General features: G+C 48.3%; 1 protein-coding gene across 1 annotated transcript in view; it reads right to left on the bottom strand.

Annotated features, from left to right (window-relative positions):
• Window positions 1-25494, bottom strand: part of GALNT2 (polypeptide N-acetylgalactosaminyltransferase 2) — a 185767-nt gene that overhangs the window by 5204 nt on the left and 155069 nt on the right. The window contains exons 10-15 of the mRNA XM_027531034.1: window positions 24650-24753; window positions 20206-20332; window positions 7686-7778; window positions 7286-7369; window positions 5306-5432; window positions 1515-1634 (exon numbers count right to left, since the gene is read on the bottom strand). Of these exons, the coding sequence (XP_027386835.1) occupies window positions 1515-1634; window positions 5306-5432; window positions 7286-7369; window positions 7686-7778; window positions 20206-20332; window positions 24650-24753 (655 nt within the window). The remainder of the gene's footprint in view (window positions 1-1514; window positions 1635-5305; window positions 5433-7285; window positions 7370-7685; window positions 7779-20205; window positions 20333-24649; window positions 24754-25494) is intronic.

Raw genomic sequence — 25494 nt, 5'->3', positions numbered from 1 at the left:
TGAAATACTGACCTATAAACCAGCCTAGAAAAGACAGCAAGGTTTATGATAATGTCTCCAAAGGAGGTGTGTGTGTTTAAATTCAATTTTTATTCCAAAGACTGTAATGGGTAGAAAGAAAATAGCCAAAACTAAAAACAACTGCCTTAACTGGAAATTAGAAGTAGTTGATTTGCAGGTGAGCAAACAGTAGGTGACAGTCTTGGCACTCTGGTAACAGCTATAACCAAGAAGGCATAAAAATAACCAATGTCCTGATACATAATATGGATATACAGCATTTACAGTAAATGACAAGAAGAAAGGAAAAAAGAGAGGAAAGGGAAAAAAAAAACCCCGCCAAACTCAGAAATTACCAGTAATTTAAGAACATACCATAGTGAAGACTTTTGGTATCAAAATTTTCACAATTCTTAAAATGGGAGTCTTCAAAAGTACTTGAGTTCAAAAGCTAAAAACACTGAAGAGGGAATAGTTATACTGGCTTAGAAGAGCTGCCACCTGTCACAAGGATGACGATCAGCCCTAGTTCCAAACACAGTGATAACTGGTGCAGCCAAAAGCACAACGTCCAGGGCTGTGGGGAGGAGAATAAGCCACATCAGGCCTCTGGCCTCAGAAATAAAGGGCTCTTTATAGATACTGTTGTATGAAATGCAGGTCTTTCCTTTCAGGGTTGGGGGTTCATCAGCAAGGAAGTGAAACACCTCCTCTGAGGTGACGTTATCATGAACTTCACTATCTTTTCTAGGCTGGTTCGTAAGTCACTGTCTCACTAACTTCTCACGAGTAAAGTCACGAACTCTCATCTTTAAAGCAAAACTGAACTCCATTGGTTTGGCCAGCCTGGTTCCTGGCAGGTGCCCTGGGCCGCTCCGGTGCTGCAGAGAAGCCAGCGCCCAGGACTCTGCCAGGTCACTCCCGGCTCTGGGGCCTGGGGTCCATGCCTCCAGGCAGGGTCAGCGGCAGGGAGCTGCAATCCATGCACCCCGGCCACCAGCACCCCCATGCGTCAGGTGCTCCCAGGCACCGCCAGACACAGTCTTCCCTGGCGCAGGAGGCCTGTCTCAGGGAGGGCCCAGCCTGGCTCATCTGGCCCCCAGGGGGAGGGGGAACCACGTCTGGTGCGGGACTCCCACCCCAGTGCCCAGCCCTCGTTGACCCCCACAGGAGTTGAACATGTAGCTGCAAAGCATAGCCCTGCCTCTGCAGCCTATTAAAGGGGACGCTCAACATAAAGAGACGAATCCAGAGGTGACAGGAGAAATACCTAGGATGGTGAACTCTGGCAGAAGCGGCCCCATAGCAGATGGACTAGCCTGTGTGACACCCATCCCATGCTCCTCACAGTGATCCCAGTGCAGGATTTGCTGGGTGTTCACAGTGTGTCAGGGGCTCCACGTGGGGACACAAGATGGCACAAGTCACAGGTGCCCCCAGTGAACACCCAGCCCCTGGGACCCCAGCACTGGGGCGGGGGGTGCTGGCTCGGGCTCGTCCCTACTGGCACCTACCTGCCTGCTGTCGTTCTCCCGGCAGCCCTGCAGCTTTATGAGGGAGCCAGGTGCCCGGTCCACCACGGTCAGGCACAAGTCCATATGCTTCACCGACTTTTCCTTGGTAAGGGCCCATTCCTGCAATACAAACCCGAGGTCAGGGCTCGGCTCATGGGGCTACGGGGTGAGGAGGCAGCGAGGAAGGGCCCAAGAAGGGAGGTATGCAGGGAATAGGCTTCAGGAGCCCCAACCAGCTCAGGGCCAGCAAGGGACTTTGTGCCCAAGAGCAAGTGTCCAGCAGGAGTGCCAGGAGCTTCGCCTCTGAGCATGAGGCCAATGCCAGTAAGTACTTCAGCCCAAACACAGGCTAGCGCTCCACACCCCATCTTCCATCATTGACTGAGCTGTGAACACTGCAGCCCCAGCTTGTCACCCACAGGTGGACAGTTAGGGCCAACGTTTCCTTGGAATGACTCTGACCTGACACAGGTACAGTTTGGAAACAGCATTTGTGACTGTGGCTGTCCTGTGTGAAATTATAAACCACATACAGCACATTTAGCCTCACCACCAACCACTAAGCCAGGCTACTGATGCTTATGAAGCTCTGTGAGCTCCCTATGAATGGATCTAGGTCTTTGCCCTCACATGGCACAGCCAGCCCTGGGTGCCTAGAATGTGCCTGGCACTGTTCTAAGCCCTTTATACAATAGTCCCACGAGAGGCTATTATTAACTCCATTTTACAGATGAGAAAACTGAGCCAGGAAGTGCTGAAATAACTTGCCTATGATCTTAAAGAATAGACATACATGTGAGCACGCACGCACACACACACACACACACACACACACACACCCCTTTAAGAGCGGAGAGCAGAACTCTTTATTCTGAACACTAAACAAGAGCATGAGAAAGGGTAGGAGCTGAGAAGGGGACGCGATGGCTGAGTATGACCAGGCAGGAGAGGAGGTAGGAAGCCTGCTCTGGGCGGGGCCACAGTGGAGGCAGGAGGACAAGGCTTCTGACCTTCACTCTAGGACTTGATGCTTGCAAAAGGATAAAACCCACATGAGCCCCCAGGATCTGGAGCCCCTTCTAAGTCAGAATCCCTCAGGAGGGGCCCTTTCTGCTTCTTCTGTACCCCTAGGAAAGCTGCTGTAAGTCAATCTGTCTATTCATCTGTCTACTCATCTACCTAGTGACTGTCCGCTGAGTGCCGCACATTTAGGGCATTCTCTGAGGTCTGGACGCATGGCAGGGAACGCAGAGGCCAGGTCTTGCTCCCCAGAGGCTCTGTCCCTTGCGGGGAGAGTAGGTATCACCCTGGTGCTTGTGTTGTGTAACATGAGGCACAATCAGGCACTATGCAGAGATTGTTTTCCTCTTCTCTGCTCTCAGGGGACAGAGCTAAGGGGAGGATGCAGAATCTTTTAAAGAAGCCTCATTGTTCCTCACCTAAATCACCTCGGAGCAGATGGTCTGTTATCAGGGCAGTGTTAACATCTGGGGGCCACACATGCATCCCCAACCCACTCAGCAGTGAGATATGAGTCCAGCTCAGGGGGTGGGTGTGGGGCAGAGGCTTGGGCCACATCCAGGAAAGGGAGGGAGAGCCCCTGGGCCATGGGGGAGCTTCCTTGTCCCCTGACAGGGGTTCAGACTAGGCAGCCCCCTCGAATCCCTCAGCTTCAACTTTCTCACCTCTGATTAGTGTTTCTAAAAGCGAACTCCAGTAGGAATGCTACGAAAAGTTGCTTCCAGGTCAAGTAAATTTAGGAAACACTGAATTTGGACCGTTTGTCACTCTTGCAAATTTACCAGTAGCCTATGGAGGCTCTGAAAAGTCCCAGAGGAGAAGAACCTGCGTGGCCTGTCTTCCATGGAAGCCCAGAGCCCTGTGCCCACCCGTGCCCACCCGGCCCCGGGGCCCTTGGTTCCAAGCATGCAGCACGTTCTCAGAAGGGCTGCATGCTGGGCTGTGAGGGTGGCTCCAGTCTTACAGGAGGCTGTCCTTCCCAGGAAGGCGGGAGGAGTAGGGAGCCTCAAAGCAGCGCCCAGCGCCACGGAGACGCCAGGAGGGGCAGGGCCTGCACCGTCCGTTCTTCTAGGTGTGTCCGTGTGCAACAGGGACACGGAGCTCTGCCTCTCCGTTTAGTGAGAGGACTGATGCGGGAGCCCTCTGTATGCGGAAGGGTTTTCAATTGTTCTTGGAAGCTGCTGGGGGCTTTGCTGATCTCCATGGAAAGCTCACATCTGAATGTTTCTGCAATCTTCCTGCCACCGTATACTTCATCATTTTAAAACAGACTTTACACTGAATCCCAGAAAAACTAATTCAGCTACGCAAACAGCAGAGATAGCTGCCATTTCCTTTTTCTGTTGCATGTTAGTGATCTGAATTTGCAAATAAAGTTCATGAATATTTAAGAAATACTTTTTCAAGCTGCCACTCTTAAATTTTCCCATTTCCTGTGTGTCTGCTGAAGCCCAGTCAGAAACCAGATGACACATCTTACCCTTTCAAAGCTGGGTCCAATTTTCCATAAGGACGTGCTATTTAATTCACGCATGGCTAGGTGAGTTACAGTGAAATAAAGTGAGAACTTTACACCCTGTTACCCTCACCACATTTCCAGTGCTGGGCATCCACATGTGGCCAGTGGCTGCTGTGCTGTGTGGTGCAGATCTAGAATCTTCTCTTCAGCACACAGAGGACTACAGGGTGGTCTGATCTGGAAAGGGGCTCACTGGGTCCAGGTTGGCCCACGGAGGATGGTGCTCCCTGACTGGGGGTGGAAGTGTCGTGCCGCTTTGCTGTTACCTGCCCTTTTGCATCCTTCCTGCTGGGAAACCCTCCCTGCTCAGCACTCACGGAGGATCACCCAGCCTGGAGGGCTTCCAAATACCCTGATGCTCTAATCCCAGATTCATGAAATCAGGCTTTCTGTGCGTGGGACCCGGAATCCATGCTTCCCCAAAGTTTCTGGGCTCTTCTGCTGAGAGCTAGGGAGGTAGCCCGCCTTGGGATATGAGCTGGAGCCGGCTGGAGGCTGTCTGCTCCCCACGTCCCGCCTGTCACAGGTCTGGACAACCACAGAGATGACACCACCCGGAGCAGACAGGAGGCCAGGAACCAGAGGCTGCCATCTGTCTAGACATTTTCAAGAGGCTGGGGCACAGCCAACTTCACACAAAGGCAGGCACCCTCTTTTGAAAATGGTTCCATTTAAAGAAGACTCTGGGATACACTGAGCTTAAGTGACTTTTTTTTCCAATGGCAGGCCCCCTAAGAGTAGATGACAGCACCCAGCACTGCCCAGCCATTTTTGTGTCCAAAGCCCTCATTTTACCACATACCTGTTATCAACTCACAGGAAAACCACTTTCCAGAACACTGTCCTCTGGGAGACAGGCCACAGCTGGGCCTGTCAAGTCCTCACTCACCTCCGTCCTTTCCCACGAGGTCAGAGCTGTGAGTGTTCACATCTAAGCTTATCATCTAACGGGCAGCCCTAGCAGCCATGGGTAAGCACCTGCACGCAGAGACCTGGGCAGGCGTAGATGCAGACAGGTGCCCGGGGATGAGCACACGGCCCGGGGCATCAGTGCAGAGAGGAGGACGGGGGGAGGGGAGACCCAGGTCGCCCGCCCTGTGCACCAGAGCCTGCCCAAGGCTGACCACAGCTCCAGGAGAACGTCCCCTCTGACCCCGAGGCCAGCTGTGAGTGGTGGCCATCTCAGGAGGAGGGCGGTGAAAGGAGGTGCGGCTTCAGGCCCCTCACTTCCCTGGCGCCCCCACGCACGTACCTGGTTGCCCCCAGCATTGTGACACTCGTAAACGCCGACAACACCATCGGCGAAGTGGCCCAACGTGTCCAGGCAGTTGGTCCCCTGCTGCAAGGCCCCAAAAGCTATATCCTGATGGTCAGGAACCCTGGAACCAAGGAGACAGTCACTCACTGCGCTCGGGGCTGCTGGCTCCCTGTCTGCGCCGCCCCCAACCTGTGCTCAGAGCCCTCAGAAGGGAGCCAGGCAGTGCGACAGCGAGGGCACCCTCAGGTCAGGCGCCCCAACACAGGCCCAGCTGCACCGTGAGACGGCATGGCTTCGAGACTCCCCATTCCTGACCCTCCAGGGAGAATTTTAGGTTGAAGTAGTCTCTTGTTTTGTACCAGAGAAATTTTTCTGGAAAGAAAATGCTCCTTTTCTCTTTAGTGTTACTTGTTGAAAGTCACTTAGAAAAGCAATTAATGTGGTCAGATCCTGCTGCTTGGAACTTTCCAGTAGACTGAGGACTAACCTTTTTACCTAAGAGAGGGGAGAACACAGGTGGGTCAGCCACGTGTCCTGGTGCAAACACAGCAAGAGAGCACAGTGGCAGGGCGGCCGGCTGCAGGGTCAGAGCTGGCCCCAGGCCTGCCTTGGCTGCGCACCAGCCTTGCACCCTCCTCCTCAGTGGGGTTGCTTCAGGGGCCACAGAGCAGCCCTCAGCATGGCTGGGCCCACAGGCTCATGCAGGGAAGGCAGAGAGTGTCACTGATGTGGCACAGATATCAGGCTGGTGTCCCCCTGGCTGGGCACGGTCGGGGCAGCCGATCTATCCACGGCTATGGTGTGAATGCTTCACACATGTGATCCCAGGTGGTGCAGGGCCCATTGTTGCCCCAAATCACCGGGGATCTCAGGTCAAAACTACTGTAATGTCACTGCATCTGGTCACCAGGCACAGGCCACAGTGACACAAAAGCACCAGGAGAGGCTGTGGCCCACTGCTGGGAGCCCCTGGTCTGCTGAGGGAGAGGCAATGACCGGGACATTACACTGCCGACGGCCTTCCCAGAGCAGGCAGGGAGAGGACTTCTGTTCTTCCCCTTTCCATGGGGTGTGGGAGACACGGCAGAGGGACCTCAAGAGTGAGGTAAGTGAACAGCAGCAGAGAGGCCGTGTGGCTTCAGATGAAGCTCTGTGGCCAGGACTCTGAGAGCCCCTCAGCACAGAAGGGGATGGTGGTGGCTCCTCAGTCACAGCCTCTGTGCAGAGACACAATGCTATGCTATGCTATGCTAAGTCACTTCAGTCGTGTCCGACTCTGTGTGACCCCATAGACGGCGGTCCACCAGGCTCCCCCGTCCCTAGGATTCTCCAGGCAAGAACACTGGAGTGGGTTGCCATTTCCTTCTCAAAAGCGAGAAAGTGAAAAGTGAAAGTGAAGTCGCTCAGTCGTGTCCAACTCTTAGTGACCCCATGGACTGCAGCCTACCAGGCTCCTCCATCCATGGGATTTTCCAGGCAAGAGTACTGGAGTGGGGTGCCATTGCCTTCTCCGGCAGAGACACATTACCTGCTGTGAAATGCACTGGGAAAAGTCAGAAAAAGGAACGTGCTCCACTGAGGCAAGACCTGTCTGCTGACTCCTCTAAGAAGATAAAGTCTAAAAGCAGCCTGAAGCCCACAGACCCACAGGTCTCCTGCTGTGCCTCAGGATGAGAGTGGGCAGGCATTAAAACAACAGGCCAGTGTGGTTATTTGAGCCTCTGCTGGGTGCTCTCCCCTGTTGGCCAAGCCTTGGGTCTCAGGGGCAAAGGAGCCTCAAGGGGGAGTCCCAGGCAGGGGGAGCCTGCAGGCTGGGGGCAAGAGCGCCCCCTTAGGGAGCCTGAGGACAGCAGCGGTGCACAGCTCCCGGCCTCTCGCCCTAACACGACCTTCCTTCCACCTCCAGGCCTGCACCCGGTGGGCGCTGGCTGCCTCTGAGTCCTTCTGAAGCAGAACCCGGCCCAGGGACCTCACCTTAGCTCTGGGTAGACATTTTCCAGGTACCATTTGAAAGGCTTGCAGTTAAGTTTCTTCCTGAGCTCCAGTCGGCTCTGAATACTGGAGAAGGAGACAAGATTCTTTAAGATAAATTTAAAAACAGATGGGCTCTACCTCAAACTTGGAAATCTGCCAATGAGAAAAGAGTTGGGGCACGCAGCGGGGACTGGATCGTCCACACTGCTGTTTGGATTCCTGTCCCCTCGCGCCTCCCGAGAGGGCCCTCGTTACCCTTGAGCAGAGTCCCCTCTTTGACACCTGATCTGCTTATGGTGTGGGTTGCCCCTGCCCTTGTTGCGCACGCACGCGCGCGCGCACACACACACACACAGGATCCCAAGAAGCAAAACAGCAAGAGGCCGTGGGTCACACTTACTTTCCATAAGGGACATTTCTGGCAGAAGGCACAGCTGCATAGTAGAAGTTCTTGTACTCGTCCATCCAGACCTCTGCTGCCCGGCGGGTGTTACTAGAAGCAAAACAAGTCTCCTTGAGCTGTGAGCTGCCTTCTTTCCATTGCTGGTGCTCTGTCTGCACTGAGCAAGTGCTGGGGAGGCTTCAGGGTCAGGCTTCTGGGGCCTGGCGGCCTGATAGGTGCCCACATGGAGCAGAGAGCAGTCTGTCCCCCACCCCTAGGTGTCTGCAGGTGGCTGGCATTCAGCAGCTATCACTGAACAACAAAAACAGCCTCCTCATCTTTCTTTGAACACAGATTGTCAAAGAGCAAAAGTCAAAGTTAGAATCACAGCACAGGGAGGTATTTTAAAACAGGGACTGTGGCTGTACCACCGAGGACCAAAGAGAATCACTCTCAGTAACTCTTACTGTGTAGCCCAGAAGGCTGGTGTCAGGGAGCAAAACCAAGAATCCTTGACCTCTTCTCTCTGGCCTTTCTCATCATGCCTGTGATGCAGAGCTATGACTAAACAGCTCTGGGAAAGTTGACAGCAAATCACAGTTACTATTAATTTGGGCAGAGCTGAGCTGAGAGCATCCTCTTTGGACCAGGAATAGTGAGGGATAGTAGTACACGCCCCACATTTGGGGTTCCTACCACCCTGTGCTGGACGGGTCCAGGCAGAACAGGCTTCTCTAGAAGGCCAGAAGACCCCACATTTACATCTCACAATCATGGGGAGAAATGACCTACGATCAGTAAGGCCAGTGCGACAAGCTACCTTGGAATGTATGAAATGTACTAAAGGCTGCCACACGCACGGCACCAGCATCTTCTCCTGCCAGCATTCTCCTTAGAGCATGTGTGGAGCAGCGCTAAGGCAGTGAACGTCTCTCCTCCAGTATCCCTGGACAAAGGAGACTCACATTTTGGGCTGAGAGCCAGTTCTCTTTAAGAACCCATATAAAGGCATTCCATGATTCGAAGATAAATACATTCAGTCAGTCAGTTCAGTTGCTCACTCATGTCCGACTCTTTGCGACCCCATGAATCGCAGCATGCCCGGCCTCCTTGTCCATTACCAACTTCCCGAGTTCACTCAAATTCACGTCCATCTAGTCAGTGATGCCATCCAGCCATCTATTCCTCTGTCATCCCATTTTCCTCCTGCCCACAATCCCTCCCAGCATCAGAGTCTTTTCCAATGAGTCAACTCTTTGCATGAGGTGGCCAAAGTACTAGAGTTTCAGCTTCAGCATCATTCCTTCCAAAGAACACCCAGGACTGATCTCCTTTGGAATAGACTGGTTTTATCTCCTTGTAGTCCAAAGGACACTCAAGAGTCTTCTTCAATACCACAGTTCAAAAGCATCAGTTCTTCAGCACTCAGCTTTCTTCACAGTCCAACTCTCACATGACCACTGGAAAGCTATATAACCTTGACTAGACGGACCTTTGTTGGCAAAGTTAACATCTCTGCTTTTGAATATGCTATCTAGGTTGGTCATAACTTTTCTTCCAAGGAGTAAGCATCTTTTAATTTCATGGCTGCAACCACAATCTGCAGTGATTTTGAAGCCCCCCAAAATAAAGTCTGACACTGTTTCCACTGTTTCCCCATCTATTTGCTATGAAGTGATGGGACCAGATGCCATGATATTAGTTTTCTGAATGTTGAGCTTTAAGCCAACTTTTTCACTCTCCTCTTTCACATTCATCAAGAGGCTTTATAGTTCCTCTTCACTTTCTGCCATAAGGGTGGTATTATCTGCATATCTGAGGTTATTGATGTTTCTCTCGGCAATCTTTATTCCAGCTTGTGCTTCTTCCAGCGTTTCTCATGATGTACTCTGCATATACGTTAAATAAGAAGGGTGACAATATGCAGCCTTGATGTACTTCTTTTCCTATTTGGAAACAGTCTGTTCCATGTCCAGTTCTAACTGTTGCTTCCTGACCTGCATACAGGTTTCTCAAGAGGCAGGTCACATGGTCTGGTATTCCCATCTCTTGAAGAATTTTCCACAGTTTATTGTGATCCACACAGTCAAAGGCTTTGGCATAGTCAATAAAGCAGAAATAGATGTTTTTCTGGAACTCTTCCTTTTTCCATGATCCAGCGGATGTTGGCAATATGATCTCTGGTTCCTCTGTCTTTTCTAAAATCAGCTTGAACATCTGGAAGTTCACAGTTCACGTATTGCTGAAGCCTGGCTTGGAGAATTTTGAGCATTAATTTACTAGCGTGTGAGATGAGTGCAATTGTGCAGTAGTTTGAGCATTCTTTGAGATTGTCTTTCTTTGGGATTGGAATGAAAACTGACCTTTTCCAGTCCTGTGGCCCCTGCTGAGTTTTCCAAATTTGCTGACATATTGAGTGCAGCACTTTCACAGCATCATCTTTCAGGATTTGAAATAGCTCAACTGGATTTCCATTACCTCCACTAGCTTTGTTCATAGTGATGCTTTCTAAGGCCCACTGGACTTCACATTCCAGGATGTCTGGCTCTAGGTGAGTGATCACACCATTATGATTCACTGGGTCATGAAGATCTTTTTTGTACAGTTCTTCTGTGTATTCTTGCCACCTTTTCTTAATATCTTCTGCTTCTGTTAGATCCATACCATTTCTGTCCTTTATCGAGCCCATCTTTGCATGAAATGTTCCCTTGGTATCTCTAATTTTCTTGAAGAGATCTCTAGCCTTTCACATTCTGTTGTTTTCCTCTATTTCTTTGCATTGATTATGGAGGAAGGCTTTCTTCTCTCTCCTTGCTATTCTTTGGAACTCTGCATTCAGATGCTTATATCTTCCCTTTTCTCCTTTGCTTTTTGCTTCTCTTCTTTTCACAGCTATTTGTAAGGCCTCCCCAGACAGCCATTTTGCTTTTTTGCATTTCTTTTCCATGGTGATGGTCTTGATCCCCGTCTCCTGTACAATATCACAAACCTCATTCCATAGTTCATCAGGCACTCTATCTATCAGATCTAGGCCCTTAAATCTATTTCTCACTTCCAGTGTATAATCATAAGGGATTTGATTTAGGTCATACCTGAATGGTCTAGTGGTTTTCCCTACTTTCTTCAATTTAAGTCTGAATTTGGCAATAAGGAGTTCATGATCTGAGCCGCAGTCAGCTCCCGGTCTTGTTTTTGCTGACTATATAGAGCTTCTCCATCTTTGGCTGCAAAGAATATAATCAATCTGACTTCGGGGTTGATCATCTGGTGATGTCCATGTGTAGAGTCTTCTCTTGTGTTGTTGGAAGAGGCTGTTTGCTATGACCAGTGTGTTCTCTTGGCAAAAGTCTATTAGCCTTTGCCCTGCTTCATTCCATATTCCAAGGCCAAATCTGCCTGTTACTCCAGGTGTTTCTTGACTTCCTACTTTTGCATTCCAGTCCCCTATAATGAAAAGGACATCTTTTTTGGGTGTTAGTTCTAAAAGGTCTTGTAGGTCTTCATAGAACCATTCAACTTCAGCATCTTCAGCATTACTGGGTGGGGCATAGACTTGGATTACTTGTGATATTGAATGGTTTGCCTTGGAAACAAACAAGAGATCATTCTGTCGTTTTTGAGATTGCATCCAAGTACTGCATTTTGGACTCTTTTGTTGACCATGATGGCTACTCCATTTCTTCTGAGGGATTCCTGCCCGCAGTAGTAGATATAATGGTCATCGGAGTTAAATTCACTCATTCCAGTCCATTTCAGTTCGCTGATTCCTAGAATGTCAACATTCACTCTTGCCATCTCCTGTTTGACCACTTCCAATTTGCCTTGATTCATGGACTGGACATTCCAGGTTCCTATGCAATATTGCTCTTTACAGCATCGGACCTTGCTTCTATCACAAGTCACATCCACAGCTGGGTATTCTTTTTGCTTTGGCTCCATCCCTTCATTCTTTCTGAAGTTATTTCTCCACTGATCTCCAGTAGCATATTGGGCACCTACTGACCTGGGGAGTTTCTCTTTCAGTATCCTATCATTTTGCCTTTTCATACTGTTCATGGGGTTCTCAAGGCAAGAATACTGAAGTCGTTTGCCATTCCTTCTCCAGTGGACCACATTCTGTCAGATCTCTCCACCATGACCCGCCCATCTTGGGTTGCCCCAGGGCATGGCTTAGTTTCATTGAGTTAGACAAGGCTGTGGTCTTAGTGTGATTAGATTGACTAGTTTTCTGTGATTATGGTTTCAGTGTGTCTGCCCTCTGATGCCCTCTCACAATACCTACTGACTTACTTGGGTTTCTCTTACCTTGGACATGGGGTATCTCTTCACGGCTGTTCCAGCAAAGCACAGCTGCTGCTCCTTACCTTGGATGAGGGCTATCTCCTCACCACCACCCCTCCTGACCTTCAACGTGGAGTAGCTCCTCTTGGCTGCCCCCAAACATGCCACCTTCCCTCCAACTGCTCCCTTAGAAGCTCGAAGTCCTTTTCCTTTGTCTTGTAACTTCTCCAAAAATTTACTTTGAAGATACTATATAAGCCCAAGTTCTAACCACCAATGATAAATACATCAGGGAGACAATATTCACGTTCTACAAGAATAGGTATTGTTCCCGTATTAGAAAGGTCTTTAACATGGAAAGTGAAAGAAAGTGAAAGTTGCTCAGTCCTGTCTGACTCTTAGGGACCCCATGGACTATACAGTCCAGGGAATTCTCCAGGCAAGAATACTGGAGTGGATAGCCTTTCCCTTGTGCGGGGATCTTCCCAACCCAGGGATCGAACTGAGGTCTCCTGCATTACAGACAGATTCTTTACCAGCTGAGCCACAAGGGAAGGCTATGAATACTGGAGTGGGTAGCCTATCCCTTCTCCAGGGGATCTTACAGACCAAGGAATCCAACTGGGGTCTCCTGCACTGCAGGTGGATTGTTTACCAACTGAGCTATAAGTGGGGAGCCTTTCAAATCATCTGAGTTACAATTACTAAAATAATTTGTTTGGGGCCTATATCCTTCTTGGCACCTCTTCTTCATATCTTCTGCTTCTGTCAGGTCCATACCATTTCTGTCCTTCATTGATCCCATCTTTGCATGAAATGTTCCCTTGGTATCTCTAATTTTCTTGAAGAGATCTCTAGCCTTTCATATTCTGTTGTTTTCCTCTATTTCTTTGCATTGATTATGGAGGAAGGCTTTCTTCTCTCTCCTTGCTATTCTTTGGAACTCTGCATTCAAATGGGTATATCTTTCCTTTTCTCCTTTGCTTTTCACTTCTTTTCTTTCCACAGCTATTTGTAAGACCTCCTCAGGCAGCCATTTTGCTTTTTTGCATTTCTTTTTCTTGGGGATGGTCTTGATCCCTGTCTCCTGTACAATGTCATGAACCTCTGTCCATAGTTCATCAGGCACTCTATCTATCAGATCCAGTCCCTTAAATCTATTTGTCACTTCCAGTGTATAATCATAAGGGATTTGATTTAGGTCATACCTGAATGGTCTAGTGGTTTTCCCTACTTTCTTCAATTTAAGTCTGAATTTGGCAATAAGGAGTTCATGATCTGAGCCACAGTTAACTGCTGGTCTTGTTTTTGCTGACTGTATAGAGCTTCTCCATCTTTGGCTGCAAAGAATATAATCAATCTGATTTCAGTGTTGATCGTCTGTTAATGTTCATGTGTAGAGTCTTGTGTTGTTGGAAGAGGGTGTTATGACCAGTGCGTTCTCTTGGGAAAACTCTATTAGCCTTTGCCCTGCTTCATTCCGTACTCCACGGCCAAATTTGCCTGTTATTCCAGGTGTTTCCTGACTTCCTACTTTTGCATTCCAGTCCCCTATTATGGAAAGGACATCTTTTTGGGGTGTTAGTTCTAGAAGGTCTTATAGGTCTTCACAGAACTGTTCAAGTTCAGCTCCTTCAGCATTACTGGTCAGGGCACAGACTTGAATTATCATGATATTGAATGGTTTGCCCTGGAAACGAACAGAGATCATTCTGTCGTTTTTGATATTGCATCCAAGTATTGCATTTCAGACTCTTTTGTTGACTATGATGGCTACTCGATTTCTTCTAAGGGATTCCTGCCCACAATAGTAGATATAATGGTCATCTGAGTTAAATTCACCCATTCCAGTCCATTCCTAGGATGTTGACGTTCACTCTTGCCATCTCCTGTTTGGCAAGAATACACAGAAGAACTGTACAAAAAAGATCTTCATGACCCAGTGAATCATGACGGTGTGATCACACACCTAGAGCCAGATATCCTGGAATATGAAGTCAAGGTGCCTTAGGAAGCATCACTATGAACAAAGCTAGTGGAGGTGAAATCCCAGTTGACCTATTTCAATTCCTAAAAGATGATGCTGTGAAAGTGCTGCACTCAATATGTCAGCAAATTTGGAAAACTCAGCAGGGGCCACAGGACTGGAAAAGGTCAGTTTTCATTCCAATCCCAAAGAAAGGCAATGCCAAAGAATGCTCAAACTAGCGCACAATTGCACTCATCTCACACGCTAGTAAAGTAATGCTCAAAATTCTCCAAGCCAGGCTTCAGCAATACGTGAACCACGAACTTCCAGATGTTCAAGCTGGTTTGAACATCTGGAACCAGAGATCAAATTGCCAATATCTGCTGGATCATCAAAAAAGCAAGAGAGTTCCCAAGAGCATCTATTTCTGCTTTATTGACTATGCCAAAGCCTTTGACTGTGTGGATCACAATAAACAGTGGAAAATTCTGAAAGAGATGGGAATACCAGACCACCTAACCTGCCCCTTGAGAAACCCATATGCAGGTCAGAAAGCAACAGTTAGAACTGGACATGGAACAACAGACTGTTTTCAAATAGGAAAAGGAGTACATCAAGGCTCTCTACTGTCACCCTACTTATTTAACTTGTATGCAAAGTACATCATGAGAAACGCTGGCTGGATGAAGCATAAGCTGGAATCAAGATTGCGGGGAGAAGTATCAATAATCTCAAATATGCATGCAGATGACACCACCCTTATGGCAGAAAGTGAAGAAGAACTAAAGAGCCTCTTGATGAAAGTGAAAGAGGAGAGTGAAAAAGTTGGCTTAAAGCTCAATATTCAGAAAGCTAAGATCATAGCATTCGGTCCCATCATTTCATGGCACATATGGGGAAACAGTGGAAACAGTGTCTGACTTTATTTTTGGGGGCTCCAAAGTCACTGCAGATGGTGACTGCAGCCATGAAATTAAAAGACGCTTACTCCTTGGAAGGAAAGTTATAACCAACCTAGACAGCATATTCGAAAGCAGAGACATTACTTTGCCAACAAAAGTCCGTCTAGTGAAGGCTATGGTTTTTCCAGTGGTCATGTATAGATGTGAGAGTTGGACTGTGAAGAAAGCTGAGCACCAGAGAATTGATGCTTTTGAAATGTGGTGTTGGAAAGGATTCCTGAGAGTCCCTTGGACTGCAAGGAGATCCAACCAGTCCATCCTAAAGGAAATCAGTCCTGAATAGTCACTGGAAGGACTGATGCTGAAGCTAAAAGTCCAATACTTTGGCCACCTGATGTGAAGAGCTGACTCATCTGAAAAGACCCTGATGCTGGGAAAGATTGAGGGCAGGAGGAGAAGGGGACAACAGAGGATGAGATGGTGGGATGACATACTGACTCAATGGACATGAGTTTGGGCGGGCTCCGTGAGTTGGTGATGAACAGAGAGGCCTGGCGTGCTGCAGTTCATGGGGTCACAAAAGTTGGACACGACTAAGTGACTGAACTGAACTGATCCTTTATAACAAGTGATATATGTGTCTAGATGGATTGTTCTTTAGAAGACCCTGTAAGAGGCAGACAAGATAATTTGAATGTAGCTGTCCTCTGATCTAGCAGTTCCCACATCTAGAAATTTACCTCAAGAAAATAACCAACCAGGAATGAAAACATGCTCCATTTAGCACTGCTCACAATGGCAGAAGAAAGAACCTATACAACCATCAGCAGTAAGTGGGCAAACACACGGGCTCCTGAGGCCATGAAAGACACAGGTGTACGCTTCACATGTTGCCATGGGAAGGTGTCCCTGTCTTCATGGATGGAAATACAGTAGTAGCAGAACAGCACATGGTAGATACGTGTGTGGCGGGAGAAAGGAGTGGCGAGAAGGGGAATGGGGGAGAGGGAGATTGACGGATGTTTTCACCAAATTAAAAGGTTTTAGGAAGTGCAGTCACACAGCAGTTTTAAATCACCTAAAAGTCACTAAGTGATTAAGTCATTTCTCAACTCTTAAATGCGAAGCCCCCTTTTCTGCCTACTTAATAAAAAAAGATACATAAGTAGCCGCAAAGAATGAGCCTCATGTGCTGCTCAACACTCGTTTGAATTCCCTGTGCAAATATTTCTCAGGCGCCTCTATGGCAAGCAGTCTTCTAGGAGCTGTAGGTACAGGGCACCTTACCTTTGCTCCCCTCCCCACCCAGCCTTGGTGCAGGTCAAGTAGGGCTGCCAGGAAGCAGGCAGGAGACAGAGGCTGGGACTGGCCAGTCACACACACTAAACAGGAAAATGTTTGGTAAGAGAGTAAGTTTAAACTGCTGCTTTTTGCATTTAATTTAATAGTAGTTACCCTTACCATGAATAAGTCTCACCATTAACTACTAACAGTAAACCCAAATATCTTCTAAGGCACCTGCCCCCTTGTCCCATGGCTATTCTGGCTGGGAGCTCCCTTGGCCTTTTGGTAAAACTCTAATCCACATCCACATGCAAGCACATTAGCAACACTCTCCAGTCTAAAAGGCTTGTAAGAGGCTAACTGGAAACAAAGCTGTAAGAAAAAGAGAAGGAACTGCCAAAGGGTTCTCACTCAACGGGCATCCAGGGACGTGATATGATGTAAGAGCTTGCAGGTGTGGCATCACCATGCTCTCTCTAAAGCAACAGGGCACACATGTGGCAGAATAAGGCAGGAACCCAGGAGCCACTTCTCCATTCATCCCTCCCATCGTCCCTGCCTGTCTGCTTCCTTCCCTTCCTCACACAGTGACCTGCACAAATGAGATGGTTCTCTCCCTGCCACCCTAGACGCTACTTTAGAGTCTGTATCTCAATGCTGAAATCTAGCAGCCTCAACCACTAACTGTACTTAGAGATTTGGATAAAAAATAACATGGACTCCAGAGCCAAGTGGCCAAGATTGAATCCCACTTTCCAGATGCATGAACTTAGACAAAGGAATTGAACCTTTCTGTGCCTCAGTTTCTCTTACCCCTAAAGTTGAAATGGTGGTGATGGTTTAGGTTGCCAAGTTGTGTCTGACTCTTATGACCCCATAGACTGTAGCCCACCGGGCTCCCCTGTCCATAGGATTTTTCCATGGCAAGAATGGCAAGAATCCACGGCAAGAATATTGGAGTGGGTTGCCATTTCTTTCTTCAGGGGATCTTCCCGACCCAGGGATCAAATCTGTGTCTCCTGCATGGCAGGCAGTCTCCAACATGATAGGCAGATTCTTTACCACTGAAGCACCAGGGAAGCCCAGAAATAATAATACTTAATTTATAAGGCTTTATGAGGAGTATGGGATTGGAATAGTAAAGTAATGCTTAAAATTCTCCAAGCCAGGCTTCAACAATACATGAACCGTGAACTTCCAGATGTTCAAGCTGGTTTTAGAAAAGGCAGAGGAATCAGAGATCAAATTGCCAATATCCGCTGGATTATCAAAAAAGCAAGAGAGTTCCAGTTCAGTTCAGTTCAGTTCAGTTGCTCAGTCGTGTTCAACTCTTTGAGACCCCATGAATTGCAGCATGCCAGGCCTCCCTGTCCATCACCAACTCTCAGAGTTCATTCAAACTCATGTCCATCGAGTCGGTGATGCCATCCAGCCATCTCATCCTCTGCCGTGCCCTTCTCCTCCTGCCCACAATCCCTCCCAGCATCAGAGTCTTTTCCAATGAGTCAGCTCTTCACATGAGGTGGCCAAAGTACTGGAGTTTCAGCTTTAGCATCAGTCCTTCCAAAGAACACCCAGGACTGATCTCCTTTAGAATGGACTGGTTGGATCTCCTTGCAGTCCAAGGGACTCTCAAGAGTCTTCTCCAACACCACAGTTCAAAAGCATCCATTCTTTGGTGCTCAGCTTTCTTCACAGTCCAACTCTCACATCCATACATGACCACTGGAAAAACAATTTCTGCTTTATTGACTATGCCAAAGCCTTTGACTGTATGGATCACAATAAACTGTGGAAAATTCTGAAAGAGATGGGCATACCAGACCACCTGACTTGCCTCTTGAGAAACCTGTATGCAGGTCAGAAAGCAACAGTTAGAACTGGACATGGTACAACAAACTGACCCCAAATAGGAAAATGAGTACGTCAAGCTGTCTATTGTCACCCTGCTTATTTAACTTATATTTAGAGTACATCATGAGAAACGCTGGGCTGGATGAAACATAAGCTGGAATCAAGATTGCCAGGAGAAATATCAATAATCTCAGATATATAGATGACACCACCCTTATGGCAGAAAGTGAGGAAGAATTAAAGAGCCTCTTGATGAAAGTAAAAGAGGAGAGTAAAAAAGTTGGCTTAAAGCTCAACATTCAGAAAACGAAGATCATGGCATCTGGTCCCATCACTTCATGGCAGATAGATGGGGAAACGGCGGATACAGTGTCAGACTTTATTTTTCTGGGCTTCAAAATCACTGCAGATGGTGACTGCAGCCATGAAATTAAAAGACGCTTACTCCTTGGAAGTAAAGTTATGACCAACCTAGACAGCATATTCATAAGCAGAGACATTACTTTGCCAACAAAGGTCCGTCTAGTCAAGGCTATGGTTTTTCCAGTAGTCATGCATGGATGTGAGAGTTGGACTATAAAGAAAGCTGAGCGCCGAAGAATTGATGCTTTTGAACTGTGGTGCTGGAGAAGACTCTGGAGAGTCCCTTGGACTCCAAAGAAATCCAACCAGTCCATCCTAAAGGAAATCAGTCTTGGGTGTTCACTGGAAGGACTAATGCTGAAGCTGAAAGTCTAATACTTTGGCCACCTGATGCAAAGAGCTGACTCACTGGAAAAGACCCTGATGCTGGGAAAGATTGAGGGCAGGAGGAGAAGGGGACGACAGACGATGAGATGGTTGGATGGCATCATTGACTCAAGGGACATGGGTTTGGGTGGACTCCGGAAGCTGGTGATGGACAGGGAGGTCTGGCATGCTGCGGTTCACGGGGTCGCAAAGAGTCGGACACGACTGAGCAACTGAACTGATGAGGAGTATGTACTCCTTATACTCATACACATGCAGAGGATGTGAATATTTATAAAGCATCCAACAGACTAGCACATATGAAACACTTTATAAATATTAGCTATTGTTGTCAAGTTCCAACTTTTAGATGGTGAAATACTTATACCCTGAATGTGACATAATTGAAGAAATTAAAGAGAACTGGACTTCAAAACTAACACATTCCACCTCCCTATCTTTTAGGTGAGTCCGCCAAGAGTGGGCAGCAAGGGCCTTGCTGAAGGCCTGATGATCCATGCGGCCCCCAGTTCTGAACCACGGTTGTTTCCTCCCCATATCTCCAGCGAAAGGACTCCCGGGCTGTAAAATACACTGGCAAAGCTTCCCTTCTAAAAAACAGTGGGGTTTTTCCCTTTAAAAAAGCATACAAAGCAATGTCTTGTGTATTTTAAAAGACTGTTTTCTGAAACCCCAGGCTTTGCTGGTAGCTATCAGGCTTTGATTTGAAGTGTTTGATCTGTCTCTACAAGAGGTTTCTGAGAAGAGTCTTACAGTGCCCTAGAGGAAAATGTACATAATACTGTTTGATTTTGTAGAGGTTGTCATCTAAGAACATATTTTTGTTTCTAACAAAGAGAAATGAAGTTTAGACAACATCCGGGAAATGATATACTTTTTGGGAGAAGGCAATTTGGTCAGAAGCATTATATGATATTTGGCTTCTGTTAAAGTTTCCCTGAACGTATATTCTCTATGCTAAGAAATCTAGTTTCTGTACGATACAGAACACTGTGCAATCTGTACTTAATATAGGTTTTAAAATGCCACGTGAAACATAAACTAGTCATCCCCCACCTTAAGCATGCCCACCCTACTCTGAGGCTTCCTGTGTCTGTAGGGGCACCACGTCAGCCAAGTGTGTGATCGCCAGCGTGGGTGTCACCAAGGAGTCCCCGCTCACTCTCTCCTGTTCATCAGTAAACATGCCTGCCTGGCCCCGCCCTCTGCCATCCGCACCATCATTTCCCCTTGGTGTCATCCTTGCCATTCTCTGGCCAGGGAGCAGAAGAACCCTTCTAAAGTGCAAAACAAAGGAGTCTAGTAGCTGCTTAAAACCCACAGGAGCTCCCTGCTCCCGAATCAGACAGTGCGATGCGCTGTCCTCAGTCCCTACAGCTGCCCCGTCATCCCCAAGGGGCGGCCCCTTGCAGGACATGTTCCCACACAGCCCACAGTCAGGCCTGTGCGGGGCCGGTCAGCCGTGCTCAGGGCCTTGCTGGGCCTCTCGGCCACTTACCGGGCGAAGACAGTGCCGCTGCCTCCCGGGAAGGTGTAGGGGTGCTGCTTCCTGAACACGTGTCCCACGCGGCTGCAGGGGATGATCTCCAGGCTGCCGCCACACTGCCACACGCGGAACGAGATCTCTGAGGTGGGGAAGACATGGGTGACCGAGGGCCTGGGTTGCCCACGGGTGCAGATGCCCACCCCACCTCCAGGGCCTGAGGCAATGCCAACAGGGAGGACCCTTTTCCCAGTGGGTCCTTGAATGTCCCCTGGGGGGACATCTGACATGTCTCTAGAGTCCAGGTCACAGTCAGGGATGTATGTGTGTGGGGGGATGCAGGTGCATATCACATCACCCTGCTGTATACCTTAAATATATACAATTTTAAATTGTCAGTGAAACCTCAATAAAGATGGAGAAAAAAAGATTGAATGAAATATCCTAAAGATTGAATGAGGGTGTCTGCACAGCAGTGGTATTATACAGACAATATAAAGTAGTGTAGATAAAGTGAATAATTTATGCCCAACAAACTACCCATACTGGGACATTTACTATCTTAGATTTTACCACTGAGCAGAATTACAGATGCCAGCTCTATCTGTGTCACCAAATTCCTTGTTTTCATGAAAGAAGTCTATTCCAAATTTTAAAGAAAGTAAGAGCACACTTGAAATATTTTTCAGATTCAGACTAGAAGCCCTAGGACAAGACTGATTCCCTGACCCACTGTGAACACAAGACTCCTGGCAGCAGAGCAGGCACCCCTGTAACATCAGCAACACTGTGGGTGAGACTCGGCCCAGAACTCCTCTCTGACTGGTTCTCCACAGTGGAGTACTACTATGCTTCCTAAGGATCCAAGTTAGAAAAGGCAACCAACTGTGCCCGAATGTCCACGATCAAAGGCATGAAATGCCCACATCAGCCCCAGTGTAGATGTAAGAGGCAACTGTGTTCACCACCTTCCTCTAAGACTTAAGTGCCCAGAGCGTCCGCATGCACCTGAACTTCCTCCATCCGGGACAAAAACAATGTCTCCCCTTAAATCGCAAAACTTATCTCATCCCTGTGCACCAGCAGGTGTCCAGCCAGCCGGCCAAGTCCAGTGACCAATGATGCCCGAACAACAACCAGACCGGGCAGCCACCAGGCCAGCAAGGCTGCTCTTCACCCGAGTCAACACGGAGCCTACCCGAGGACTCAGCACCTGCTCTTCACCCGAGTCAACACAGAGTCTACCCGAGGACTCAGCACCTGAACAAGCAGGCGCGGGTCATGACACGTGCACACACATGCAGCCCAGAGCACCACGCTTGGGAGCAGCCTGGACGCGGGGAGTCGGCCGGGCTCCCGTCCCGATCGCCACCCACTCTGAGCAGGGACGTGACTGAACTCGAGAAATAGGTTACACAGGAAAATCAAGATATGAAATGATGGAGGGTTAGACTTCGTTTTTCTGAAAGACTTCCTGAGGTTGGTATAAAAGGGTCTTTCCTCAGCATCACTCTGCACCCCTGACAACATGCAGGGGAGTGAGACAGAGCGGCACACGCAGTCACTGCTGCCAGCGCAGACGGCTCAGAGCCAGGTGGGTTCCTGCGGAACACAAGGCCTCGTGTGGCAGCAGGTGCCCAGGCTGTGGCCAAAGGCATGCGACACCCATGCGAGAGCAGGGCAGCAGGAATCTCTACTGGGACCAGTGAGTGGAAGCCCCAAACACCTCCCTGTGTAGCAGTTTGGGGAATTTAATGGCCACTTCCCTCATCATATTAGAAATGTGTGGTCATAACCACCAAGCCTACACAGAGTGTTGAACAAAACTTGACTAGGAGGCTCTCTGTATCTAAGGAAATAAAATTCAAAGATATAGTTGCCTATCTGGAAAATTCAAAACTCAGGGCCACGAAGACTCCCTGGCTCCTGTATGGGGAGCCTGTTAAACCAGTAAGGGAGCCATTCAGACACCTGGTGGGAGAGTTTTAAGGCCACAAACAACTACAGTTATGTTCAACTGATTTCACTGGGCTCCGACGAGGGATGACTGATTACTCAGGAAAACATGGTGGTTATAATTAGGCAGTTTGTGTCTGTATCTTAGCTCTACTAACAATAAGCTCGAGACCTCAAGCAAGACCTCAGTCCCTTCCAGAAAGCATGAAACGAGATGATGCACTGGGGGTGGACAGCATCCTTCCTAAGGCTGTGGGGATGGGCTGAAAAGGACAAATAACATTCCTAAGGAGTCTAACCCCCACATCTCACAGGGGCCAGAGGTAGCATTCTTTGTCCTTTTTATTTATTTAAAAAAAATTTTTTTCCCCCTTTTTGGCCACAATGGAAGGCTGTGCGATCTTAGCTCCCCAACCAGGGACTGAACCTGGTGCCACAGCAATGAAAGTGCTGAGTCCTAACCACCGGGGAATTCCCTCTGTTTTTTTTTAAGTGCTTTAATTAGATTTACACTGTAGGTGAGGAAATCTGGGAGCACTAGTAGATTTGGTGAGGCATCCCAAGAGGGGGTGTTTGGATTTGACTCGGGCATCCCCACTCCCTGACTCTCCTAATAGGTACCCACGTCAGCCCTCAGGCTGGACAACCACAGTGGGTGTGCACGCAGCACCCAGAAAATCAAGTGTGAGCAGTGCCAAGATGCGAGAAAGACTCATTGCAAGCTCCTCCTGCTGAAACCCTGTGCCTGTTTAATCCTGATCGGAGAAGACCCTCCAGAGTGGCCATGTCAGAGCCCGTCACCGGAGGAGGTGCCACAGTGCCAGCAGCACCCAGACCACATTACCCCTGACCTTCTTCCCCATCCACCATGTGTCACCCCACCTGAACCCCTCAAGCCCTTCTAGGGAACCTCGCACACGGCACAGGTACTTAAACATACAAACCAAACCAACAATAAACCAGGTAACGAGAAAGAATATCTCCCCTCCCACTGGTCTCCGAGTGCAAAGTCTCCTTTGACATTTGATTTGGGAGAATGGCATTGAAACATGTATAATATCTTATAAGAAATGAATCACCAGTCCAGGTTTGATGCAGGATACAGGATGCTTGGGGCTGGTGCACTGGGATGACCCAGAGGGATGGTATGGGGAGGGAGGTAGGAGGGGGTTCAGGATGGGGAGCACATGTACACCTGTAGCAGATTCATGTTGATGTATGGCAAAACCAACACAATATTGTAAAGTAATGAGCCTACAAAAAAACTCAAATTAAAAAAAAAATACTCTTTCTACATTCTGATGCTTTAAAAGGCTGGCTGCCTCCGTCCACCGTAACCTAATGGCACACAGCAAACCCCGCTCTACTTTGCTACCAGGTGGTGATCCTGGCTGGCTGGGCTGCCCCAGGGGTGCCAGCAGGGCAAAGGTGACTCGGAATTCCCTTCGGGAGATTAACAATCCTTCTGAAGACTTCTGTGCTCAGAAGATTTCAATCAAGCCCTGCCTCGCTTGTAATGATACTCGTCAGTGTATCATTAAAAAAATCCAAAAGGCATCCGACTCAGGTCCTTTCTCCGGGTGTAGTCACTGAATCTAAGAAGCTTTCAAAATCTACCAAGGCGATAACCTCTCTCCACAAAGGAGACGCTATCACTCACATTAATATCATAAAATGAGAGAAAAATAACAGGCTTGTCTAACCTAGTCTTTTCTTTTAAACAAACAAAAAAATCAAAGTCTCTGTTATAAGTAAACATGACTGCAAGTGATAGCAGCATCCTTCTTCTCTCCTCCTCCCCAGGGGAGAAAGTAGCTCAGCAGCATTCAAAGGCGAGGACACTCAGCTCAGAAACTCCCAGTGAAACAAACAAAACCCCCTAAACAAAAAAATAACACGAAACAAGAGTCCTTCTATATTTATGCAGTAAATTCGATGCAACTGCCAATAAAGACCAAACTCTATACAATTTAATCGTCCCTAATCACTGGTAAAAATGATTTGCATGCACTACAAACAAAAACAAAACAGAACCGTCCCTGCCCCATGATTATAATTCAGCTAGTCTAACAGGCTTTGCTGGGACTCCTATGTGTCTAAAAATGAGTCTTAGAGCCTCAAGTGTTCCCCCAATTTTTGTCAGTCTGTTTTCCAAACTCCTGAATTAGGATGACATTAACAAGTATGTAATTTCCTTCAAAGACTCTGTATCTAGCATCCTACATTCTTAAGGAAACACATTCTAATGCCCAACCCAAGACACTTTTAAGATTAAAAAGGGTGCTATTTATACTTTATAAGGGGACTAATTACGTCTGTTACATGGTCACTTTAATGTCTCTATAAACCTTTTCCAACTGGCACCTCCATACTACAAACTCTCACTTAATAATTTCTCCAAAACTTCCATTTTTCATTTCTACCCCTTGGTTGGCAAGAAAAGACCATGGTTTCAGCAGAATGGAAACAGTTTGGTGTCCAAAGACACAAGGCTCATACGTACCCAGGTTTTCTCCTCCCCACACATCCATCATCATGTCATACTTCCCCAGCTCTTCAAAATAGAACTTATCCATCACGAACAACCCTCCAGCAATCATAGGGGTTCTACAGAGGCAGAGAGGGTAGGAGAAAAGAGAGGTCGAAGGTCATGGTTAGATCACCAGCATTCTAATGCCAAGGTCAAGCCTGAAAACAAGACTTGAAAACAACAGCACAGCCTGGTCCTTAGCTCAGAGCTCTAGGGGCCCCTCTCAGCTTGACCCCTGCTGGCTTCAGTGCCCTGCTCAGATGCTCCCAAGTGCGAGGGGCTGCACGGAGCCTCCCTACGTGAGAGCAGCTGCTGGGCTGGGATGCTTGCTAGTGTGCCCCAGGCTAGTACTCGGCTTTTCTGTGCCAGGTTCCTTGGAGGATTACAAACAATAACAGGCTTAAAGCACCCAGCGCACACAGGAAACGCTTGATGATACTAGCTACCCTTATTCTTATCCTCATCACTGGACAGCTTCTTCCTCTGTTGGAGGAACCATCATCTTCTCGTTTCCTCTCAGCCTGGGTACAGGTCAACAGCGGAGCCCCAGCCCTGTCTCCATGGAGTCACTGTGAGAAGTCCAGGCCCCATGCTGCTGGAGCTCCCTGCTGACGGGGGACAAACACCACAATGTAGACAGTGACGGTGTCCGCAGGGACCCCCTGAACTAGGTGTTCCCGGACAGGCATCCCCACCACACCTGGGGACCCCGCCCAGCTGGCAGTGATACAGGTGCCTCCTCCGCACAGAGGGCAGAATCCGGTGAACAAGGGCACTGACCGGGGGCAGCGGTGGGGCTCACCCTGGCTGCCCACCTC

Source organism: Bos indicus x Bos taurus, chromosome 28 (genome assembly GCF_003369695.1).
Source record: "Bos indicus x Bos taurus breed Angus x Brahman F1 hybrid chromosome 28, Bos_hybrid_MaternalHap_v2.0, whole genome shotgun sequence".
NCBI lineage: Eukaryota > Metazoa > Chordata > Mammalia > Artiodactyla > Bovidae > Bos > Bos indicus x Bos taurus.
The sequence above is the reverse complement of the archived record's forward strand: the minus strand, read 5'-3'. Positions and strand labels throughout refer to the sequence as shown.